Source organism: Pseudophryne corroboree, chromosome 3 (assembly GCF_028390025.1).
Source record: "Pseudophryne corroboree isolate aPseCor3 chromosome 3, aPseCor3.hap2, whole genome shotgun sequence".
NCBI lineage: Eukaryota > Metazoa > Chordata > Amphibia > Anura > Myobatrachidae > Pseudophryne > Pseudophryne corroboree.
The window spans coordinates 350,151,674-350,177,872 of NC_086446.1; the positions used below are offsets into that span (position 1 = coordinate 350,151,674).

Sequence of the window (26,199 nt, forward strand, 5' to 3'; positions counted from 1 at the left end):
GCCCCTTGCAGGCTCGCTGCGATGCGGGCACGGTGTCGCGCCATGCTATTTATTCTCCCTCTAGGGAGAATAGTTGTCGTTATACCGGCTGTCGGGCTCCCCTTGGAATGTTATAGTGCTGTATTAAGAACTGCATGTAAACCTATCCTGGAAGCTGTATCCTGCCTGATTTGGAAATAAAGTATGTTAGATTATGCTCCGTCTAGTGATTCCAGTCACAATGGGCAAATAATTTTGTCCATATAGTGTATATATACAGTATATAAAAACATCATATGTTTGTTCTCTCATTTAGATAACTACTTGGCTACCGAAGTTGGTTCCTGCACCCTCCTTTGCCCACAAAACAATCAGGAGGTAATTGTGGGAGGTGTACAGAAGTGCGAAAAATGCACCAACCAGTGCAGTAAAGGTAATTACACCATAAGGTACAAGTTACTGCTATTTACCCATTTCATTTCTTAGAAATCAGGCACTTATTTATAACACAGTTAAAACTTCAGATATATAGTATCTACTAAATCAAGATATACAAATGTATATTCTCGATAGCAGCTTATCCAACAGGATAGGGAGTTGCCAGCCTCTCTAAAAGAAAATTAGAGCATAATGTGTTATTAAACCCTATTATTAAGAAATAGGGAAACATTTAATTAACCCGTGTATACTGGTTAACGCTTTATAATTGAATCCGGCCCTTTGAACTCCCTTGGAATTTGCGCCATCACTGAGGTGCATGTTATGTTAAATGTTTGTCGTCAATATGTACAGAATTTGGATAATCAGTGGCCACAGTTCTAGCTAACTGTCTTTTCTCTTAGTTTGTTACGGGCTAGGAATGGACTTCTTGAAGATGGTCCCGGCTGTTAATTCCACCAACATTCAGTTTTTTCGAGGATGCACCAAAATATTTGGGAACCTGGTATTCCTTTCTGAATCTTTCCAGCTGTAAGTCCTTCCTTCTGTGAAAGTCTTGATGCTGGTACAGTTATTTAGAATCATATAAATGTTCTGAAAGGGGGATATCTCTGTTTAAAGGAAAGCGAGGGACACAACAAAGGAGGTACTTATTTTCGATTTCAGTGTGCAGTGAAGGAACACAATGAAGAAAAAAACTTTGGTTTTGTACTAATGTATCTAAATGGTCTGCTATATGTACCTATGCATGCCTACCCTCCACGTTCTGAAGGCTCTTCAGCAATCTAGAAGTGTACCTATGTATACTGTATGTAGAGGTGTAAAAATTAAAGTGCATGCATTGTACAGTACAAAAGTTATATCAAAAGTTCAACATCCTACAACTTTTGAACCACCTCTTTTATTAAACTGCTTAGTTTTACCAGGCTTCATCGTGTTACTTAAACCTATGTGCTTTGGCAGAGTGCTAGGCACACAACATTGCTAAAGACGATTTTTTGTGGGCCCAAGTCACTTTGTGCTTCCTGTTTGATTTCTATATGCGTTCAAGGGGTGTGCAATAATTTTCCAGATGCACAAATGGTATTACATTTACAAACAAAGTGAACATTACATTTTTCAAAGTATTCATCAGAGGAGTCTAAGCTAAGTTACATATACTCAAACCACTTGTGAAGTAGCTGAACCACTCCATGCTGGATGAAGGTCTCCACTGCACCTTCTGATGACTTAAAACAAATCGCACATGTATTGCTCTTGACTTGTGGGAACACAAAGAAGTCGCAGGGGACCGGGTCTGCAGTGTACAGCAGGTGACCAAGCTCCTGGATGAGTTCATGGGCCATAAAAAACACCACTTTTCTGGACTTGTGGGCAGGTGCATTGTCATGATGGAGAAGAGCACCACGAATGTGAGTTCTTGGACAGCTCCTGGAAATAGCTTCCAGCACTTGCGTCAGACATTGGTTGGCGGTGCACTGCTGCACAAGTAGTATGGAAGCTACATTATCAGTCTTCTACCACCATCTGCTTGGCCACGCTGCGCTCACATTGGAACTTTTGTGGCGGCATACCTCCAACTGGGGTTCACTGGTCTGTTGTTTGGTCTTGGTTTTAAAACTGTAGATCCAGGGTTCATCGACACTGATGATCTCTAAAGGCAGAGTCTGAGCGATTGCCATCAAACATGGCCAGCATGATGTGGCACGGGGTCTACTACGCTATGCCTGCGCTTGGGATCCCGGCGCCCAGCATACTGGCGCCGGGATCCCAACTGCCGGCAGGCAGCAGGGTGAGCGCAAAAGAGCCCCTTACGGGCACGGTGGCACGCCACACTATTTATTCTCCCTCCAGGGGTGTCGTGGACACCCCAAGAGGGAGAATAGTTGTCAATATGCCAGCTGTCGGGATCCCGGCGCCGGTATGGTGAGCACCGGGATCCTGATAGCCGGCATGTCAAATGCCTCCCGTGGCACAAAGTCACCCGAGCCTCTTTTTGCTGTTGAGTCAGCTGATGGGGCACCCAGCGTGCAGAAACCTTGCTCAAGCCAAGCTTTTCGTGGAGTATCAAGTGGATGGATCTCAATGAGATGCCTATCTCCTTCTCTTAACGGGCCATGGTCACCCTGGCATCCACCTCAACTATTGCCCCTCACAGCAGCCACATTGTCCTTGGTGATTTGTGGACAAAGGTTGGTTGCAGTGCTTCTTGTCTTTCAGGGGACGGTCTCCTGTGCCGAAATTCTGCAAACTACTTAAACATAGTGGTTTATGATGTTGCTTCCTCCCCAAAAGCAGCTCGCAGTTGGTCAAAACTGTCCAGCTGTCGCAGACCACTCTTGTTGTAGAAGATTATGGCTCTTCAGTGGCCTCTGTTAAGCTCCATAACGAGCTTGTGAAGGAAGTGAACATGCGGACTTCTTTGATGTCCAGTGCTGTTTATATACAGTCTGTGCCTTGACATTTCACAAGATTTTTAGTAAAAGATTACAGTTCACAATCAGACAGGCAGATTGTGTCTACTCTGCCTATGCACTGCACATTCAGAAACAAATTGCACACCCCTCGTAACATTGATAGTACTGTGAGTTGAGTAGTTTCAGCATCACACCTGCAACACACACATATAAGACGCTATCTTTTTTAGCCATTGCCCTGTTACCTCCCAGTAGCTGGCTAGGAATGCCCCTTGTACTGCCTATACATTCCTACATGCATATGTCTGTATCTGTACTGAGACTCTGTACAACCACCATCATGACGTATGCGTGGTGTAATTCAGACACGTGCAGATTAACCCCTTCAGTGGTGGGTTTTCAATTTAAAAACATACCCTGGGTGGGTGTTTTTAAATTGAAGTGGGAGTGGTAGGGAAGTTGCAGGGGGGGCGAATGATGGGACAAGGCGAGGTAATCACCTGGCGATTGCCCACGGGATCGCCAGCCACAGCGCTGATTCCCATCAGCATAAGCCATTTTACAACTAAGCCTGCACTCTGGCCAATAGGAGCCCGGGGGATGGGCTAAACTCCATAATGGAGTATGCTGATTCCCGGGCGCCGTGCACACTCAAGGGCTGTCCCCAGGAAATCAGTCAGTAGTATGCCTGGAAATCTTCCAGGGATTGCCAGCGCTGTCAGTGCTGGCTACCCCGGAAAATTTCTGGGCAAACCACTGAAGGGGTTAAAAACATCAGCCGTTTACTGAATTTCAGTAAATGTTTGATTTAGAATAAGGCCCTATGGCTCACCAACTAGACTGACAGGAAATCCCTGTTCACCACTGAAAAGGAATCTTCCATGCAGGCCCGGCGCTACCCGCTCAGCGAAGGGATGCAGTGCAGGGAGGCGCTGGGACGGAGAGGCGCTCCCCATGCTCTGTATCCCTTCCCTGCTGCGCCGTCCTGGCCCCCCTGCTGCTGCTGCTGTGTCTGTCACTGTATGACTGTGACAGTCACTGGCAGCGGCGCCTGCAGCGTGAAAAGCCTCCTCCCTCCCCTCACCTGTGTGACAGCGGCTGTGTACGGGATGGAAGGGGGCGGAGCTCAACGGGATGGAAGGGGGCGGAGCTAAACGGTCCAGAAGGGGGCGGAGCTACACGGACCAGGCTGCTGTACCGAAGTAGACTGGCTTAGGTAAGTAGAGGGTGAGAGAGAAGTGTGTGTTTGTATATATGGTGGGTGTGTATGTGTGTGTGTGTGTGTGTGTATACGGTGTGTGTGTGTGTGTGTGTATGTGTGTGTATATATGTGTGAATTGTGTGTGTGAGGTATGTCTGTGTACGCGCACTTTATGGATGGTAGTATTGGGGGGGCATTACGTATAATGACGCTATTACTGGGGGGGGGGCATTACATGTAAGGACGCTACTACTACTGGGGGGGCATTTTGTGAAACAACGCTACTACTGGGGAGGCCATTACGTATAAGGACGATACTACTACTAGGGGGGAATTACGTATAAGGACGCTTCTACTACTGGGGGTGCACTACGTATAAGGACGCTACTACTACAGGGGGGGATTACGCGTAATGACGCTACTACTACTGGGGGGGCATTACGTATAAGGACGATACTACTACTAGGGGGGAATTACGTATAAGGACGCTTCTACTACTGGGGGTGCACTACGTATAAGGACGCTACTACTACTGGGGGAGCATTACGTATAAGGACGCGTCTACTACTGGGGGCGCACTACATATAAGGATGCTACTACAACTGGTGGGGCATTATGTATAAGGATACTACTACTACTGGGGGGCATTATGTATAAGGATGCTACTACTACTGGGGTGCATTACATATGACGCTACTACTACGGGTGGGGCATTATGTATAAGAGGAATAAGATTGTGCTACATTGTGGCGTAATTTTAAATGGGGGTACTATTGTGTGGCCATGCCCCTTACTTGTGAGCCCACACCCCTTTTCCCGGCACGAATATGGGAGGGCGCAAATTTATAGTTTGCAGGGGGGCGCCGAACACCCTAGCACCGGCCCTGCTTCCATGCTTGATGTGTTGTAACATTCTGCTAACCACAAAAATAGAGTACATTAAAGTCTATTACTGTACATCTGTAAATAAAATGTACCTAATAAATAAAGTTATTCTAACTGTATGTTATGATTGTCCATGCATGGGATATTTCTATGGAATATTAATTGACAGTGTTACACTGACTCAGCAGCCAGCTACCTAACAGTGTTACACTGACTCAGCAACCAGCTACATAACAATGTTACACTGACTCAGCAGCCAGCTACATAATGTTACACTGACTCAGCAGCCAGCTACATAACAATGTTACACTGACTCAGCAGCCATCTACATAATGTTACACTGACTCAGCAGCCAGCTACATAACAATGTTACACTGACTCAGCAGCCAGCTACATAATGTTACACTGACTCAGCAGCCAGCTACATAACAATGGGCCTAATTCAGATCTGACCGCAGCAGCAAATTTGATACCAAATGCACAAAACCATGGGGGTAATTCCAAGTTGATCGCAGCAGGAATTATTTTTGCAGTTGGGCAAAACCATGTGCACTGCAGGGGGGGCAGATATAACATGTGCAGAGAGAGTTAGATTTGGGTGGGTTATTTTGTTTCTGTGCAGGGTAAATACTGGCTGCTTTATTTTTACACTGCAATTTAGATTGCAGATTGAACACATCACACCCAAATCTAATAGGCCCTACACACATGCCGATTTGTTTGAAAGATATGAACGATCTCGTTCACAAATGAACGAGAACTCGTTCATATCTTTCAGTGTGGAGGCTCCAGCGATGAACGATGCGCGGCCCCGCGCTCGTTCATCGCTGGTCCCACGTCGGCTGTGCATGCAGGCCAATATGGACGATCTCGTCCATATTTGCCTGCACTTCAATGGAGCCGTGTGACGGGGGGAGTGAAGAAACTTCACTCCCCCCGTCACTGCCCCCCCGCCGCCAGGTTACCCGTCGGCCGTATCGGCCGTCGGGCACCTCGGTGGCGGATCGGCATGTCTGTAGGGCCCTTTACTCTCTCTGCACATGTTATATCTGCCTCCCCTGCCATGCACATGGTTTTGCCCAACTGCTAACTAAATTCCTGCTGCGATCAACTTGGAATTACCCCCTATGTGCACTGCAGGTTGGGCAGATATAACATGTGCAGAGAGAGTTAGATATGGGTGGGTTATATTGTCTCTGTGCAAGGTAAATACTGGCTGCTTTATTTTGACACTACAATTTATATTTCAGTTTGAACACACCCCACCTAAATCTAACTCTCTCTGAACATGTTATATCTGCCCCCCCCCCCCCCCCCCCCCCTGCAGTGCACATGGTTTTGCCCATTAGCTAACAAATTTGCTGCAGCGATCAGATCTGAATTAGACCCAGTGTTAAGGGGGGTACACACGGAGAGATCGGTGCTTAAATTCTAAGCAATCTCGATTAGATTGCTTAGAAATGAAGCACGGATCACTCTGTGTGTATGCCCATAGCGATGTGCGGCCCCACGCGTCGCTATCGCTGACTGCCAAATCTAGTAAATCGCTCACTTCACTGCTGCGTGAAGTGAGCGTCCCCCCCCCCACCCCCTTCCTTGCTCAGCACATCGTGCTGTGTGCTGAGCGGAAAGAGAGAGATGTGTGCTGAGCGGTCTGTGCTGGATCGCACAGCACACATCACCTTCCCCCCCTGTGTACGGGGCTTTACACTGACTCATCAGGCAGCTACATAACAATGTCATTCTCATGTGTCTGTGTGGATTTCCCATAATGGACTTTAACTGATTTTGCAGGAATTCGACTGAGGGCATCAGACCACTTTCTTTGGAGGACTTAGAAGTCTTCAATACCCTCCAGGAAATAACAGGTACCTGGTGTAGATATTTGTAGGTTATTTGTAAAGTGGGAGCATTGTGGTAATAAAATAACATTTTTCAAATAAATGTTGTGCATTGGTTTTTCCAATAGCATCCTAGCTAACAGTAGCATAACATGCGGCAGAAAGCCACATTAAAGGCAAAGACCTACCACACTGACAATATAAAGCATAGGTCTGCAAACTCGGTCCTCAGTGCATGTTTTGCAGGTCTCCTCACAGAATCACAAGTGAAATAATTAACTCCACCTGCGGACCTTTTAAAATGTGTCTGTGAGTAATTAATACACCTGTGTACCTGCTGAGTTACCTGCAAAACATGCACTGTGTGGGGGTAATGAGGACAGAGTTTGGGAACCTCTGCTGTAAAGGAATCCCAGTGGAAATTGTGGCTGATGACAGATTCTGGTATGTAACCTCTGAGGTAGTGTTGAAAAACCTGTTCATTTACGTGACAGAAAGGTTCTATAGAGTATAGCTAAATCAAGAATGCCTCCAAATAGCACATAACACACTGTCACCTATTTCATACCTCCCAACACGACCCTCTCCAGGAGGGACAGAATGCCCTACTACTGGACTTGCTTCTTAACTTTTGATTGCCATCACCTGTGGTGAAACACCTTTCCTATCCATTAACATTTTCAAAACAGGTGATGGCAATCTTAAATTAAGAGAAAAGTCCAGGAGCAGAGCATTGTGTCCCTCCTGGAGAGGGTCATGTTGGGAGGTATGCCTATTTTAGTAACATTTTAAGTTTGTATTCTACAAAATGAGAAACGGACACATTGCAGCAGTTACCCTGCCTTCTACAGTAGAAGCCTCAATTCTTCATGTCTGTGTCTTTCAATAGAAGGTAATCTTGGCTCGTCTCACAATTGATAGCATCTTGTCTCAGTAACACGTGTATATTTTAAAATGTTCAATGTATGTTCTCTGTGGATCAGTAGTGTCATGTTCATTTAAATCAGTACCAAAGTCTTGTTGCACTATTCTGTTCAAATCCAGTAACGTTGGCATTGTAATATGCTAGGAGTCCTTACAGACGGCTCCCCAAAGAGGGCACACAAATGCCACATAAGGTCACACTACAGTATGGAATGTATTTTGTAATGTATAATGTAATATTTAACAGAATATAGATTGTCAGCTTGAGAGTAATGTAGATGTTAGAGACTGCAAAAAATAACGTTCACATATAATACCACCATAACCATATTTCTGTAACATCATGCTCTATTCCTTATCTATGCAATCTTTGTGTTATTTTGTAGGATATATATATATAGACTCCTGGACTGAAGAACTTGCGAATCTCAGTGTGTTTGAAAACTTGCGTGTGATTCGCGGGCGACTCCTTCACAAGTGAGCACATGTATTGTTATTTAAACTGTATACAGCACTAAAAAATAAATGTAGCCAGAATATTATAAAAACAAATATATATATATATATATATATATATTCTGCTAGATATTTCAGATCTAAATATCAGCCAGTTTAGCCTGCCAGCCTTAAGTATGTCATTGTATGCTTTCTGTTTCAGACTATGGGGTCTATTCAATTTTAGTCGGAACTGCCGTCTAGTCGGAAAGACAGCAGTTTCCGACTTTTTAGGTCGAATCATGATTTGACCTATTCAATGGGGCTTCCGTTTTTCCGACTTGTCAGCAATTCCGACTTGTCGGAAAACACGTGGAGCAGCTGATTATCCGCGGATCCTCGTGTTTTGTCGGATTTGCGGCTAAATCCGACAGGTTTTTGGTCCGTTTTCGACAATGTCAATCCGACTTTAAAAAAAGTCGGTTTGACATTGTCGGAAACAGCCAAACCGTGTCGGAAACAGTCTCAAATTGAATACTGAAAGGATCCAACATCAATTGAATAGATCTCTATCCACTTAAGCCACCGATCCACGTGTTTTGTCGGATTCACAGCCAAATCCGACAGGTTTTAGCCCCGTTTCCGACAATGTCAATCCGACTTTAAAAAAAAGAATACTGAGATGTTGGATCCTTTCGGTCGGAAAGGATCCGACCTTAATTGAATACACCCCTATAAGACACTTTTTGCGATAGAAAATAGGCAGCAACTTTCAAATAAGATCCTAGAACACTGGTATAATAGCAAGGTCTACAAAATGTTGTCATAATGTTGCTGTTGACTATGTTATCTTTCATCATGTATATAATGACGGCATGCCGACATGTTACAATGTTGAGATACCGTTGTCCCCTCATGATGAATCAAAGACCTATATGAGAGAAAGCCAAGCAGTATTTTGGAGGACAAACGGAAATGTTGAAATTAATGGAGTGATCCTTAAGTAATAGTAGTCTGGATTTTATAAGTGACATTTTCACTCTTGTCACCATGCACATTTCCATCCAGAATCTTGTAACCCCCAGAAGGTTGTGCAGAGTGCTTTTATAGGGGCATTTCATACATAGGGAGTGAAGGCATTTTATGTTCAGGTCCGTTGTTATAGATGAGGAAGAGAAATTAATGCATTTGCACAAATAAATATGTATTGTAGCGCCTCACGTTTTATTGTCTGGTATTATTTTAGTGTGATTTGGCATCAGTTTGTACTAAAATATCATTATGACTAAGTCTGGTATTTTCAGCAGTCATTAAAAATATAAGAACTACATTTTAAGTGGCATTACCATTTAAATATCATTTGGTGAAAGTAGAGGTAATTAATGTTTTGTGGTTGACCAATAGATTTAATTCAGGATAATAATTTCATTTGTTATGCACAGTGTGCCTTTTTTTTAACTCATATTCATACTTCATTTTTTGCTGTATTATGTAATATGTCATGTTTGTCTTTGTAGTGGGGCATATTCATTGGTCATTCGCAATCTTTCCATCTCTTCACTCGGCTTGCGGTCCTTGAACGAGATCAGCAGTGGATTGGTGCTTGTAGAGGGAAACCCTAATCTCTGCTTCTTGGATACTGTACCCTGGCCAAAAATATTCCAAAATTCCAGACAGACTATTCTAAAGACAAGCAACAAACCGCAGGCAGAGTGTGGTAAGTTGTCATACTCCAACATTTATTCTGTGGACCAGGAAGTCTACATTTACATAATTTTTATTTAAATAACCCTTCCCAAAATGTTCCCTCAGCTCATGTTTCCATGGATATGTAAGGCTTCAGTACTCTTAGATAAACAGTTGTTTCCAACGCGTACTTACTGGCCTTGGCAGTACAGATCAGGGGGCCAATCTGAGTTGCCTTAGGCTTACTTAGATGGCCGATGCTGAAAACATTGCGACCAATGGTTGTGATGCTGATCCGATGCTGCATCTTCGGGCGCAGCACTCAGTTCTGCAATGCCAGCAGTAGGCATCTTTAGCCCTCGTACACCTCCTGCGGCATTAGCATAGTTTAGCATCACTGCAGCAGTTATGCTATTAGTGTCCACCTCTAAATCACCTACTGTATGTCCAGGTTGGACTCTCATAGATTGCCCTAGTGATCTGTAGACTGGTGGGGTAAGGTGGAGCTGCAGAGATTGCTTTGCTCACCATAGTCTCTGTGAATGCTTTAGAACGGAGACTAAGGGAGAGTATTTGATGTGTAGGCAAGATCTTGCATAGCTGATCAGCAGAAATTGTGGCAGCTGTGTGGGGAAAATTGTGAAGGCTGTAGATTGAAGTGATATATAGCAAAGGTAATAGGTGGCAGGTACTGTAGGACAATTTAAGAAGGGGTAGGCTCCCTGGAATACATACGATATGGCAGCAGTCACATGACCAACTGCGGCATCCCGACACTAAATATGCGGACATCGGAGGGCGTAAGTATTTAAAAAACCCCTGTCTCCCCTAACCCTAGGGTGTCGGCTAGGGCTAACCCTTCCCAGGTGTCAGCTAGGGCTACTTCTCACCCAAACCCCCCTCCCCACTGCCTAACCCTCCCCTCTGTTCCTAATCCTAAGGGAAAATCCTGATACAAAATCCTGTACTACCCTTCGACATCCCGTCTCTCTGCGATCCAACGCCGGTCTCCTGCATGCTGTCGGGATTCTGGCGTCGGTCACATGACCGCCGGCATCCCGACAGGCGAGATGCTGTACGCATCCCAATAGAGGCACCAATGACTGTCTCTAAGCTTATCCTGAATGAAAACAGGGGGCAGTAACTTGCAGTAACATTTAAGATAGGTAGGTTACATAGCCATTTAATGTTGAAACATCTCAATGGGTTTGTACAATGTTCTAACTTTTTTCTGTACCTTTTAGAGCAAGAGGGACAAGTGTGTTTTCGCCTGTGTGCCAATGCAGAGTGCTGGGGCTCTGCCCCATCCCAGTGTGTCTTATGCGATGGCCTGCTACGTGGCCATGACTGTGTGGACTCTTGTAATGTTGAGGAAGGGTGAGTGCTTAGTCATGTAATTAGAGGCGATACTGGAATCCATTTGCTATGGAGAAGATTTAAGTCTCATTATTAGAGGCCTTAGTATTTCCATTAAACATAACAATTATTTGTGTTTTTGCAGTGATCCCAGGGAAGTGGTTAATGGAAGCCAGTGTATAACATGCCACCCAGAGTGCATGCCACAGAATGCATCGAAGACATGCTTTGGACCGGTGGGTGCATTTTATTGTATACAAAAAATCTATTTGTTCTTGTGTGCTGGATTCTTCTGGAGGTTATTACCTACGTCTCTGTACCTTGCAGAACGCAGATCAGTGTGTCGCTTGTGCCCATTACAAGGATGGAGTCACCTGTGTTAATCAATGCCTGAGCGGAAAAAAGGTGGACTCCTTTGTGCCCATTTGGAAATACGCAGACAAAGAGGGGACCTGCCAGCTGTGTCCTGTTAACTGCTCCCATTCGTAAGTAAAGCGCTGCCCACCCCCCTTCTTCCTGAAAATATTGTTTCAGACCACACAATAACTTCATTATATCGCAATGATGGATATGCTGTAAAGATCTTTTTGTTTCACTTACATGGTAACCTTGTATTTCATGGCAGTATTTTATATTCTGTGAAGTGATAATTTGTGTATCATAACTAAGAGACTACCTCATCTGCTACATACTCTGAACTGTAGAAGATATCTTTAGATAATATATGGATTACTAAGGATGTAATATCTCTGCATCAGCTGTACCATGACGGAGTGCTCAAGTCTTTTCAACAACTGAAAATCGAATTTGATGTACCTAACACTGCTCTATTTCGGTATTTTCAGCTTAAGCATGCTGTGCATGCCCAATTTCCTCATGGCCCACCAGCGATTTTGGATTCGCCGGTTAAAGCGTTGCTCACCTCTCTTAATCAAAGGGGAAAAGTATCCTATACGCTGCTCTAAATGATAGATTTAGTCCTGATCATTTGAATAGTCTTCGTATTAAGTGGGAGGCTGATTTGGGACCTTTGTCCCATGAACAGTGGCTCCAAATTATAGGTTCCCTCAAATATACTACGCCTTGTATAAAATATAAACAAGTTTTTTTTATATTCTGCACAGAGTATATTGCACTCCTATAACTATGCTAAGGGCTGGTCTTAGAGATAATTCTTGCTGCCCCAGGTGCCAGGCTGCTGATGACGGATTCTGGCACTTATTGTGGGACTGTCCTGTAATTTCCCTCTTTTGGAGTAAGGTGTGGCATGATATAGTTATGACTGCTCCGTCCCTCCCTGCATTGAATCCTGGTGTATGTCTGTTTGGGTTAGATCTTAAGGAAACACACTCTGTCATGTTATACAAATATGTTTTATGCCTCTCTACGCTTGCAAAAGTAGTTATTGCGAGGGTTTGGTTCTCGGCTGACCCACCTAAAGTGGAACAATGGAGGGCACTGGTGAATGATGTGGTCAAGCATGAGATATACATGTATAAGGTACGAGGTTCCACCTCTCTAATTACGGAGAAGTGGGATCGATGGTGTGGCTCGCGGCTGAGCAGACCTCTATTAAGCACATAGATTTTCTCTTCTTGTATTCCATCATCTACCCTAGAACTCTATGAGTAATGATTCGACATGCACACAAAACTTATTTGAACTTAATCTGTCTGTTTATTGATGGCATTTGTTACAGTTAGTATTGCTGTTAGTGTTTGCTTTATGTAATGTTTATTTTATTTGCTGTAAAACTCAATAAAAAAATACTTGATTTAAAAAAAGAGACTACCTCATCTCACATTGGTGAATTATGTGATTGATGCTCATAGATATGTGCCATGCATCTTCACAGAGCAAGTCCAGGAGACTGTGTATTCTGAGTTGCATAAAGTGGATAGTATATTTTAGCTTATCTGTAAATGAGCATAAGTCACACTTCCACTTCCTTTTGTGCCACAGGTGTGATAAGCAAGATGAGAAAGGATGCCCTATCATTGTAAACAACAGGTCAGTGCTGTGTTTGGAAGTACATGTGTGTTAGTAAGCAGTTATTCAATTGTTGGTGCATGCTTTGCTCTGGCTTACTGTCTGCTATCTTGTCCCTTTGCAGCCATACCTACATGATAGTAGCAGTGGTGGGCAGCATATTTCTCACGTTAACAGTTGTAACCATCATTGTGTTGGTTGTCAAGCGCAGGAAGCATATGAAGAAGAAACACACCTTACGGCGCATCCTTCAGGAAAATGAGGTAAGGGGTCAGGGTTTGCTGTCCTGCTTAAAGCAGAAAAGTCTTCTAGAATGCTCTCTTTACAACATTTGTACTGGTTTTGTAGTTGGTGGAACCCTTAACCCCAAGTGGAGCCATGCCGAACCAGGCACAGATGAGAATCCTCAAGGAGACAGAGCTGAAGAAGATGAAGATATTGGGATCTGGCGCATTTGGGACAGTGTATAAGGTATTGCCACCATTCTCCTATTGATCATGTACATTACACTTAATATTGAATGGTACTCCTTGGCAGTCTCACCTGGTAATAGACTAAGATACGAGGGCTCAGAGATGCTTGACACCAGGAAGATGCCAATATGACATTTTGTTGAGCAAAATCCATGATGGATGTTACAATTTATTTTCTGTTAATGCATAATGTATTTAATGTTTCTTTAACAATATTAATCTACAGTCACTAAACACACCCCATGAGGCATACATATAGATTTGTTATCTTAATAAGGCAGGCCATAGTCCATTTGTTTGTTTTTTAATTACATTTCCAAATTGTAGGGCATCTGGATCCCAGATGGTGAGAATGTAAAAATTCAAGTAGCCATCAAGGTGTTGCGAGAGAACACATCGCCTAAAGCCAACAAAGAGATCTTGGATGTAAGTGTTAGTAGATAAAGCCGCCGTCTGTCCTCGTAAAGTATATGAATGAGTGATGTTCTGAATGAATTATCTGCTGGTGTGTATGTCTGTTTGCTGCTTCCATAGGATAGTAAGCAGTATTCTAACATATGTCAAGGCTCATTACAGAAATACAAAAATGGAAACTCTACCCACCTGTAATTCAATTCTGTGAATGTACCTATTTGTGCTCCAAGCACATTAAAAGGCTTGTGCTCATTTCTATTTGGTACAAGGCAGGTGTAATACACTAAGCGTGGTAACCATGCTTTATGGGTGCCCACAGCCACCAAAAAAGCATTGTATGTGCATCATCTGCAACGATTGAGCTACTTCCACCGCACAGGGTGCTGCTGATACCCCAATCTGATGTGGGGGGGAGGGGTAGAGCTTTGGGGCTTTACTTCATTTGGACTTGCCCAGAAGAGTAGAGCAGGGTCTCAGAAAGGTGTACCAGCATCACCACTGGGGTACATTAAACATATGAGCACTCACCCTTCCTTGGCACCACATTATGTCTGAATTAAAGCATGAGAGTAATGGCTGTCTTAACTACCAATGGCATTGCTTTTTACATTTTAATATTGATTTTGTAACTGCGCTTCCCTGTTTGAACTGCACTTAGGAATACAGGGTGTTCGATTGAAATGTGATGTTTGGGATCCAGTTAAAATAAGCTTAAAAAATCTGCAAAAATGAGATTGTTGATTAGTTTGTTGGCTCATCTCCAAAAATGCATTAGATTCCCATTCTATTGGCTCAAACATTGTTTTTTTTTTTAACCTTCCAATGAAAGCTATAAAATTGATGCCACACCTGCAACAGTAATATCTTGCCACAGAAACCTATGCACCTGGCCATGAAAATTGGCGTGCAAAAATAATAACATAATAGCATTTGTGACTTGCTTCTGTATTTTTCAGTGTTTATAAAAGAACCTCTGCATACGCTTCCATCTGAAGGTCTCTAGTATCTTGCACATTCACTCACCAAAAATACCAGTGTGTACAGAATCTGTCATTATACTTACATAGAAATGACCATTGCCCATTTGTTACAGGAAGCTTATGTCATGGCAGGGGTAGCGAGCCCTTATGTGTGCCGTCTGCTGGGAATCTGCCTTACATCCACAGTACAGCTCGTTACCCAACTTATGCCGTATGGCTGTCTACTTGAATATGTGCGAGAAAATAAGGATCGCATTCTATCCAGAGACCTTCTCAACTGGTGTGTGCAAATTGCCAAGGTATGTCACACTTTTCTTTCTACTATTCAGAAGACTTTCCAAAAACAGAGAAAATGATCTTACATTGGAGAAAATGATCTTAGATTTTTATGAACACAACTGATTTGTGAAGATATGTCCTCTGCTGGGAACAGTAAATTTCTTGTTTTGTAGAATTTGTTTTTATTAGAGGAGCAATAAACAAGGATACCAGTACAGTCATCACAAACAAATCACCCAGTATACAAATTACGACAAAAATGAACACTGACATTCAATTACTAGGGGAAGGTCAAGACAATGAAGTAGAACACATGACCAAATTGTTTAATTAGCAAATAGCTTAATTTAGGAGAATAAGGTTCAGAGAGAGCCAATAAAAAGAGAAAGCAACGGGATGGGAAAGGAAGGAAAAGGATAGAGATAGAGACAAAAAGAAAAAGACAAATCTTAGTAGAGAAAATGACAAAGTAAGAACTCAAAGTACTTAGTGGATAAAGTCACGGTCATATAAGTTTTATAAGCATCAGAGGATTTGTATTTTAGCCAGGGGAACCTTGTGCTAGTGAAGTCAAACAGTTTAGGGAATAGTAAATATCCTGAGCATATTATACACATTCTGTATGTGGCAGCAGTGAGTATATGGCATCATCACAAGTATCCTACTCCCTATCTGGCAAAAATGTCTAATCCAGAGATCAACTGAATGAAGAACACTTATTATCAGGACTGTAACTAGGGCTGTACGAGTAGGGCTGTGGCACAGAGCACAAGGCCCTGGGGCTGGCACCGTCACTGCCCACAGTCCCTGCATCTGGCCAGCAGGGTTCCTGAAATGGCATCTTGCAGCTAGAATCACTGCAGCTTGTACACCTCCTGGAGCATTCTAAGGATGGGCAGTGCTGTTCTTCCTGGCAGCTGGAAGCTCCGCCCCCGACATGACATTATGCTCTCAGGGAACGTGGCCAGCACAGGGAGCCGTAAAGGCTGATTACTGCGCTGCTTATAATTTTGTTTTGTTTTCTGACTGGTAACACTTGTACCAGCATATATTTAGCTATCCGTTTTCCCCCAAGCATGCCTAAAAATTCTGTGATAACTGGATATTCATGTCTGAATGGAGTCCAATTAAACAAAAATAGGAAAAATGTATATTTGCCATTTCTCATACAACTAATAAAATGTTAGATGGGGATGTGCTTAGCATACCGATGGATGAGATGCCAGCAGTCTTGTGACAGACACCGAATTCCGACACCACTCGGGAGACTGACGCCAGAACACCGACAGCCAACATCCTGACGGAAAATATTGGGTAACTGTTCGGTTTAGCGCCCGGGTGTGGGTTTTTTGGGAAGGTCAGGGTGAGGCAGTATGGGAGTTAGCCCTAGCCGCCACCCCCGGAGGGTTAGGGTAAAGGGAGGTGGGTGTTTAAAAATACATACCCCCTCTGGCGTCGGGATTTACATTGTCAGAAAGCCAGTGTCGGTCATGTGACTGCCAGCGTTCCGATGATCGGTATTACATACCGAACCCGTTAGATGTTTGGTATATTGTTTTGGATGGTGTTCCAGAAACTTGCTACCCTGGTTGTCTGCATGGTCATCTTCAATATGTTAATTGTTGACATATTTATATTATGACTGCACAATTATGTTAGAGATCTCTCCATACTTTGTATTCAGTGTTGGCATGTGTATGTTAATCACAGGGCATGACCTATCTAGAGGATGTCCGCCTGGTGCACAGAGATTTGGCTGCAAGGAACGTATTGGTCAAAAACCCAGCACATGTAAAAATCACAGACTTTGGCCTTGCACGATTGCTGGATGTGGATGAAACGGAGTACCATGCAGATGGTGGCAAGGTAAGATACTGGGAGGAGTCACATTGTCACCTAGCTTAAAGTACAAAAGGCAAATGTTTTCCCTTAGCTGCAATCAGAAAGCCATACACAATAATTATCACACTATGATTATGTTTGATTATAAAAAAAACTAATGCTTTATCATATTTTCTGATTAATACCCCTTTCAGACCGCCACCTATGAACATGGGTAATTGGCACATGAGCGCGCATAAGGGTTGAATTACCAGGTCGAGAGACCTGGTATTTCTACCCTGGTCTCGAGCAGGGTTGAACTTGTGTTCAATCTGGCTCACTGTGCGGTTTAAACGGGAGCCGGGTCGTTGCGACACATTTCCCGTTCACTGTGTGTGTACGGGAGGTGCTTGAAGACCATGTGATCTCCAAAGCGCCACCCCCGCTGCATTGCATCAATAGGCCAGGTTGCAGACAGCAGCATGAGGTGGGTTGCACACTGGGAGCTCCTGTGTCAGGCTCCCGAGTGCGACCAACCTCAGGCGGTCTGAAAGGGGTATAAATCACAGAGGACATACTGTATAATCTCTAAACAGATAATATATACTAGTGCCTTATACATCTTCTATAGTAGAATCAAATATTGACAGAATGATAAGCACAATACTCTAAACAAATGCTGTTTTGAAATATATGCATGCACACACTGCACTAATATACAGGTATGAAAGGTTAAGCTGCATTCCTAGTGGTCTCTTTAAAGGTACAGTAGCATGAATAATCATGTGCCAGCAAAAATAGCGACAACCTTGAAATAGTTAATAGCCCAAATGGCAATGATATTGTTTATCAGGGGTCAAAGGGATAATCTCAGCACACCGCAAAGTGATCCTATGAAATCTGGGTCACTGAGGTGATAAATGACAGCTGGTATGATCCGACCTCCAGCTGGGGTATCTGTGTGTCTATGACTGTGATGGAAAGTGGATGCCAAAATATCTCAATTCAATCACTTGTAAGCTGCACCCTTATCCACCGGCAGCTGGGTCCTGGCACGTGCACACCTTCGGACTGAGGCTATAATACAAACCTCTGCTGCTCTAGCTCCAAGTTCCTATCGTGAAGGGAATTGCTGCACTCAAGACTCCAGCTCATATTCTCTCTGACACTCTGTGGTGTCACAAATAATATGAAAATCCCTTAAACGTTTCCTTGCTTTATGCGAATTTGTCAGATGGCAGTCACAAAACATTCCCCTTCACAATAGTAGTTTGCAGATAGAGCAACAGAGATTTACAATTTTTCTTAATTACTAATTTGGGGGCTAATTCAATAAGGATTGCAAATTCTGCTAATTAGTAGAATTTGCTATCCTTTTGGTGCAATGCTGGGTGCCGCCCATCCCTGGGCAAGGCCATCCAGCATGCTGACCGGCACCACTCCCCCCTCAACAAGCAGAAATTGCGATCACTTCGCAATTTCTGCTTGTCAGCAGAAACTAAAGATGACTCCTGCCGGCGCAGCTTAGCTGCGGCCGCAGGAGTCCCGGCGCCATCTTACCTGTTGCGGCTGCGTGTGATGTCATGCAGCAGTCGCAGCTGCATGTGATGTCATGCAGCCGCTGCAACCACTACCCCGATACGCCCCTTTCTAGCCGCACCGCCCACCGTTTGGGTTGCCCCGCAACGCTCCGACTCCTCCCTGCACACTGCAATCCAACCTGAATTAGCCATTTAATTCACTTCTCTGATTCCATATTGGAGACACTGCTAAGCTTAGGGTATAGAAGACACTGGTGCTGGAGTAGGCACTGAGGTATCAATAAGGTTAGCCATGTGGGGGCAACGGCACCTCATCTCACCCCGGACTTCCAGATTTTTGTACACTGCCCTATGTAAATAATCAGCAAGTCCAGAGCTACCGTAAGTGCAGCATGTATCAGCAGTTGCTGACATGGGGTAAATCTAATTGACTCAACCCTTTAAGTGGGATAGCATCGGGATTCTAATCCCTAACCCTTCTACACACAGCCTGACCCTCCCCGGGGGTGCCTAGCCCTCCCCCCCACACACACATACACATCTGCAGCCTAACCCTCCCTCTTCCCCGCCTGCAGCTTACCTCTCAGACCTTTGTTTGGGTTCCCAGTGTCGGTGTTCGGAGCAGTGTCAGTATTCCGGCATTGGTATTCTAACTGCCAGGATCCCGACCGGATCCCCTGTAGGTGTCAAATGAAAACGTATTTGTTCTCTAGCTCCTCCCCTCTATACACCACGACCATTGGTGCTCCATTTCTAAATTAAAGAAGCCCATAGGATACAACAGAAGTAACCAACCTAAACAACTGTCAGCCATAATAAATTAACAACAAAAATACGATTTTAAATACCTACTGGTAAATCCTTTTCTCGTAGTCCATAAGGGATATTGGGGACACATTAGTACGATGGGTATAGACGGGGGCCAAAGGAACCAGTGCACTTTACATTTCATCAACTGGGTGTGCTGGCTCCCCTCTATGCCCCCTCCCACAGGCAGTTATAGGTAATACAGTGCCCGAAGGAGAAATTACATACTTGAGAGAAGGAACATAACAGTAATAAGTGTTGTGAGATTTACACAACAGCACACCATAACATAACTGGCCCAGCAACAGCTGGCAACATAAACAGCAACAGCTGAACAGGTAACATATAACAGAGAACCTGCAGAAAGTCGCTACATAGAGGCGGGCTCCCAATATCCCTTATGGACTACGAGAAAAGGATTTACCGGTAGGTATTTAAAATCCTATTTTCTCTAGCATCCAGAAGGGATATTGGGGACACATTAGTACGATGGGGATGTCCCAAAGCTTCCAGAACGGGCGGGAACGTGTGGAGACATCTGCAGCACCGCCTGCCCAAACTGGGTATCCTCTTTGGACAGGGTATCAAACTTGTAGAACTTCACAAAGGTGTTCTTCCCCAACAGGTAGCTGCTCAGCACAGTTGCAGGGCCGAGACACCACGGGCAGCCGCACAGGAAGACCCCACCAATTTTGTTGAGTGGGCCATCAGAGACTGGAACAGGTAAGGCCGCCAACACATAGACCTGATTGATAGTAAGCCGAAGCCAACGAGCAATGGATTGCTTCGAAGCAGGGCAACCCTTTTTCTGTGCATCATACAGCACGAACAAGGAATCAGTCTTTCTGATCCGAGCCGTCCTCTTGATATAGATCTTCAAGGTTCGCACCGCATTCAATGCCTCCGGAGGGACACTGCAACTGCTGTCTAGTCCTGAGCTCCGCTCTATTCTCATAAAAGACCAAGTTTGGACTCTTACATGATAAAGGCCCCCAATTCCGGAACACACCTAGCTGAAGCAAGAGCCAGTAACATCACCGTCTTCCATGTGACGTACCTGTCTTCCACCGACATCAGAGGTTCAAACCAGGAGGACTGCAGAAATCGTAAAAACACCACATCCAAATCCAAAGGTGCCGTAGGTGGCACAAACAGAGGTTGTATGTGAAGCACCCCTTGCAAGAAGGTCTGAACTTCAGGCAGCATAGCCAACTTCTTTTGGAAGAAGATTGAAAGAGCTTAAATCTGGACCTTAATGGATCCCAAACATAAGCCTTTATCCTTTCCAGCCTGCAGGAAACAAAGGAATCTACCCAAGGGAGTGAAATCCTGGCCTGGGGTGACAGTTGGATCATCCGGTGCATCTGAAGATGGGAACCGGACCACTTGGTCAGGATGTCCAAATGAAAGGGTCTGGCATGGAACCTTCCATACTGAATGGCCTCGTACGAGGCAACCATCTTTCCCAACAATCTTATGCAAATATGAATGGATACTCGAGTCGGTCGGAGAACCATGCAAACCATTTCCTGGAGAGTTCTCACTTTGTCCTCTTGGAGGAACACTTTCTGTGCTTCAGTATCCTGTAGCATTCCCAGAAACAGGAGCCACTGAGGAGCCTCCAGTTGGGACTTCTGTAGATTGAGGAACCACCAGTGGTGTGACAAAAGGTGGATAGTGCGCTTTTATCAGGAGATCATTCAGGTAAGGGACCACGTTGACCCCCTGCACTTTGAGCTGGAACATCATTTCCGCCATCACCTTCATGAACACCCTCGGAGCTGTAGACAGGCCGAAGGGCAATGCCTGGAACTGGTATTGATCGTTCAGCAGGGTTTAAACAGATAGGCCTGATGAGGAGGCCAAATTGGGATATGGAGGTAGGCGTCCTTGATATCCAGGGACACTAGGAATTCCTGTTGTTCCAGGCCTGCGATCACTGCAAAACCTTTAGTTAAGGATTTAAGGACTTCACATTCAAAATTGGCCTCACAGACCCATCTGGTTTTGGTACTACGAACAGACTGGAGTACTAACCTTGTCCTTGCTGTTGCAGGGGTACTGGAACAATGACCTGGGACTAGACCAACTTTGTGATGGCCAGTAATAGCGTAACACGCATATTTTCCAAAGGTGGTAAGCATGATTTGAAAAATTTGTTGGGGAGGAGCACCGTCAAACTCCAACTTGTAACCCTGATAAATAAGGTCCAGGCGTCCTGGCAGGAACTTTCCTCAGATGTGACTGAAGTGACTTAACCAAGCTCCCACCTCGAGATCCTGCCAGGGTGGGCGGGCACCGTCATGCTGAGGTTTTTGTGGAAGCTGAACTGGTGCTCTGTTCCCGAGAGCCGGCAACGGCTGGTTTCTTAGGTTTACCCCTGGTGCCTCTAGCTGCATTGGATGCACCTCTGGCCCTAGATCGAAATCTGGTGGACCGAAAGGACTGAGTAGATGGTCCCAGGTAGGTACATCTAGCAAGCGGAGCCCCCGAGGGAAGAAACATGGATTTCCCAGCAGTAACTTTGGAGATCCATGCGTCCAATTTGCCTCCGAAGAGCCATTCACCTGTAAAGGGAAGAGATTCCACTTTGCGTTTGGAGTCAGCGTCTGCAATCCACTGACACAACCATATGGCTGTGTGTGCTGACACAGCCATAGCAGTGGTCCTAGCATTAATATTGCCAATCTCTTTTAGGGAGTCACAGAGGACTCTTGCCGTGTCCTGAATATGTTTTAGGAAAGCTACCGTAGTAACCAGGGTCATGTCACCTGAGAGACCCTCCTGAACTTGAGTAGCCCAGGAATGAATTGCATGCGTCATCCAGCAACCTGCAATGACAGGTCTTTGAGATATACCTGCAGCAATGTAGATAGATTTCAGTGTGGTCTCAGTTTTTTTATCCCTTGGGTCCTTGACTGTAAAGGAGCCTGGAGTCAGGAGTACTGCCTTCTTAGAGAGGCGAGAGACTGAGTCTACAGCCAGAGATTCTTCCCAGAACTTTCTGCCCTCAGGGGCAAAGGGGAATGTATGCAAAAACCGGTTTGACACCTGATATTTCTTATCTGGATTTTTCCAGGCTAACTTAAATAAATCATCTAATTCTTTAGAAACAGGAAATGATTCAGTTTGTCTTGAGGACGGAAAAACGACTGCTGATTTGCAGCGTCCTCTAGGGGGAACTTTAGCACATCCCTTATAGCTAAAATGAGGGGTTCAATACCCTGTGTAAGATTGGAATCCCCACCTATGGGATCCACATCGTCCCCATCATCCTGTATATCATCACTAGTATCTGATAGAAGTGCAGGAAAAGCATGTTTATGTGGACCTGCAGTAGAGAGGGGGATGGGAAACATCAGCCCTGGCAGTTAGATCGGCTACTGCTTGTTGCAGTTCTTGTGTTTTGTGGGCATTTGCAGTGAGCTGACATATCAGACATCATAGTTTTGATTGCACCCAGCCAGGAAGGCTCGTGACCCTCCCCCACATTCTCCTCAATGTTTTGTGAGCACTGACTACACTGCTCACATGAAATGGAACCAGATGAAAGTGGGGAGAATCTGGTGTTACACATACTGCATAACTTGTGTTTTTCCATGATGAAAAGTAACACACAATACACATAGAACACAGACCATTTTTCCACGCAAGCCTGCCCTATTGCATGTGAGAGGAGACACAGAAGAAGAGAAGGCACCAGCACACCCAACGCTAGAGAACCCCAGTGAGGCTGTCAGCGTTTTTATATCAGTGAAAACTGTTTGTTTACAACGATTTCCCCTTTAGGAATAAGTAATGTGCACAAATAGCGTCTCTCCCCCTAAACTACACCCGGTACCAGTGATCCAGCGTTTGTCAGAGTCCAGAGGAGCTGTGTGAGGCTGCTGCTGTTTATGCAGAGGAAGGCGGCAAAATGCCACTGAGTCCGCTCAGATGTAGCTCCACCCCCCCCCCCCCCCCCCCCGTAATGGTGCCGGAGATACTGAATATATTTATACTGGCCATGTCTCCAAAACATGCTGTAACCTCACATGAATGCTTACTTAGTTCAGCCCACCGCTAGCCAGTTTTACACAGGGGCTATAGCGGGTCCCCCCCAGAAGGGACCCATATGCCTCACCCATGTGACAGCCGCACCATGAACCGGGGTCCCCGGTTTGTACTCACCACCGACGTTCACCTTCAGGCATCTGTTAGGGTTGTGCGGCGTGCTGCGGTTGCGCCAGCCAAGTCGCAGTGCCCCGCTGAACAAACAACCGCTCAGGACGGTGGTCCTGCAGCGGGGAAGCGGCTCTGCACTTCGCAAGGCCAGTGACCAAACCCCCCCCCCCCCCCCCCCACCGAAATAAACAAAAAAGTTTCAAGTACAATGAAGAAAAACTCTGGAGCTAGAGGGGAGGAGCCAGCACACCCAGTTGAAGAAATTTAAAGTGCACTGACTCCTTTGTACCCCATCTATACGCATCGTACTGGTGTGTCCCCAATATCCCTTATGGTTGCTAGAGAAAAAGGAGACGGGAACACAGTGTCACCCAAATGTATCCACATAAATAAAGTTTGAGGTAACCACACAAATTCTTTCATCCACTTTGGGGTACACTGATAACTTTGGGACAGTCAAAAGATGGCAATGTATGAGAGTACACACACACTGCTATACAGAAATGTTTGAATAGGTGGAGGACCGAGTGCCACCCGATATAATCTTTGACCAAAGCCCCACACTATAGCAGTGTTCAGTATTCCATTGGAAGATTCCTGGATGGAGTGGTGAATGGCATACCAGCTCAGAAAGATTAATGCTCATTTCCTCAGATTATGTTATTACAGAGAACACAATACGGTTATAAATAAGAAATGTAGATAAAACATGCTGCCTGAGCAGCCAAAGTGAAAAGTGCCTTAAACTATGGGCACTACAGAAAAAAGTGAGCAGATATGGTGATGGGGTATATAGGACCAGAGCTAGTGTACAAACAAGTTTTAGTTTGGCATTTAGCATCCGTGTCAGTGTAGGCATTCATTATATTGTTTGTTTTTCTCCTACCGTAATTCCCCCCATCCTCAGCAAATATAATTGTAACAGTAGTCTGGTGCACAGACCTCCAGTGATAGGATAATCATGAAGGGGCCTGTGGGAAAGGAGATAAGATCAGTCATACTGAAGATTTGTGACATCTATTGTGCAGATCCAGTGAGTGTTGCCATTGCACAAATTCAGTTTGACAATTTGTCCCGTGTTCACCTTTGTGTTTCTGATCATCAGACTGCTTTTAGGATTGTATATGTCTGTCTGTGGCAGTACTGGAAGAGAAGCATTCTGATAGCTGCTGGAACTCATTTCACTACAATCCTCTTGTGTTTGACATATTATTTAGGGGTCTATTTAGGAAGCAGTGAAAAGTGTGGAGAAGTGAGACAGTGAAGAAGTTCCCCATAGCTACCAATCAGCTACTACGTATAATTTTAAATAATGCACTTTAAAAATGTTATGTCAACACTGATTGGTTGCCATGAGCAACTTCTCCACTGGCTCACTTCTCCACTTTTCTCACTACTTCATGAATAGACCCTCAAGTCTTTCTCCATGTACATAATACAATTTAACCAAAGATAGACAAATTAATGGCACCTTTTTTTATACTGGGACACATGGTCAATATTCAGTAGACATGATCTATACAACTGTCACTCGTTTAGGTTCTTCCTCTTGACTTGAGCTATAAAATCATATCCTTTAAGTGTATTTGTTGCCTGCACACAGGCATGTGGGACAAATGCATACAAGCACACTACCTGTCAGTTCCCTAAGAACAGGCATGTCAAACTCGTGGCCCTCCATCTGTTGTGAAACTACAAGTCACAGCATGCTTTGCCAGCATACCTTCCACTGATCAGCTGGTAAAGCATGCTAGGACATGTGGTTTCACAACAGCTGGATGACCATGAGTTTGACATGCCTGCCTAAGAACTTCACTAAGACATCATTAAAGTATGAGCTACTGTGTATCTCCATGATCTAATGAATTGACAAGTCTGCATTAGCATAAAAATAAGACTACTTTTGATTGGACATCACCGCCGAGTATTGTCCATAAACAGCTGCAGCAATAACAGCACAAGTAATGCAATGATTTATATCTTGCTGCTCAAAATCAGAGTATGCTCAAAGCTCCTGTTCTCTAGGTTCCCATTAAATGGATGGCTTTGGAATCTATTCTGCATCGGAAGTTCACGCATCAGAGTGATGTATGGAGTTATGGTGAGCAGCTTCAGCTGAGAAGACCTTGTCAGAGACTACTGTGAATGTATCCAGGACCTTACGTTTATTTTGCACTCTAGGGGTTACTGTGTGGGAGCTTATGACCTTTGGAGCAAAACCATATGATGGGATCCCAGCTCGAGAGATTCCAGACCTTTTGGAAAAAGGAGAGAGACTCCCACAGCCACCTGTGTGTACCATAGACGTATATATGATCATGGTAAAATGTAAGTAGTGGCAACTTGAAGCCTGCAATGATTGTAGTATAGCATGTGTCTACATACTTTCCCATGTTCAGTGTTATTGTAGTAGTAGTAAGGCAAAGTGCAAAAGCTTGATATTTTGCATGTTATTGGCACGGGTTGGGTACGGGATCCCGACAGGATGCAGACGATCAGAATACCGTCAGCAGCATCCCGACAGTCAGACTAGTGCCACTTTTTGGAAGATAAGATAAAGCCTAACCCT

At 44.5% G+C, this 26,199-nt stretch overlaps 1 protein-coding gene across 2 annotated transcripts in view; it reads left to right on the forward strand.

Annotated features, from left to right (window-relative positions):
• The window catches only part of ERBB2 (erb-b2 receptor tyrosine kinase 2), a 218,904-nt gene that overhangs the window by 186,651 nt on the left and 6,054 nt on the right, over window positions 1–26,199 (forward strand). For both annotated transcript variants that reach the window (XM_063959734.1, XM_063959733.1), the window contains exons 8-23: window positions 296–412; window positions 822–948; window positions 6,715–6,788; window positions 8,072–8,162; window positions 9,638–9,837; window positions 11,051–11,183; window positions 11,308–11,398; window positions 11,490–11,647; window positions 13,125–13,172; window positions 13,276–13,414; window positions 13,500–13,622; window positions 13,952–14,050; window positions 15,132–15,317; window positions 17,008–17,163; window positions 25,656–25,731; window positions 25,812–25,958. In XM_063959734.1, coding sequence (XP_063815804.1) covers window positions 296–412; window positions 822–948; window positions 6,715–6,788; window positions 8,072–8,162; window positions 9,638–9,837; window positions 11,051–11,183; window positions 11,308–11,398; window positions 11,490–11,647; window positions 13,125–13,172; window positions 13,276–13,414; window positions 13,500–13,622; window positions 13,952–14,050; window positions 15,132–15,317; window positions 17,008–17,163; window positions 25,656–25,731; window positions 25,812–25,958 — 1,965 coding nt within the window. The remainder of the gene's footprint in view (window positions 1–295; window positions 413–821; window positions 949–6,714; window positions 6,789–8,071; window positions 8,163–9,637; window positions 9,838–11,050; window positions 11,184–11,307; window positions 11,399–11,489; window positions 11,648–13,124; window positions 13,173–13,275; window positions 13,415–13,499; window positions 13,623–13,951; window positions 14,051–15,131; window positions 15,318–17,007; window positions 17,164–25,655; window positions 25,732–25,811; window positions 25,959–26,199) is intronic.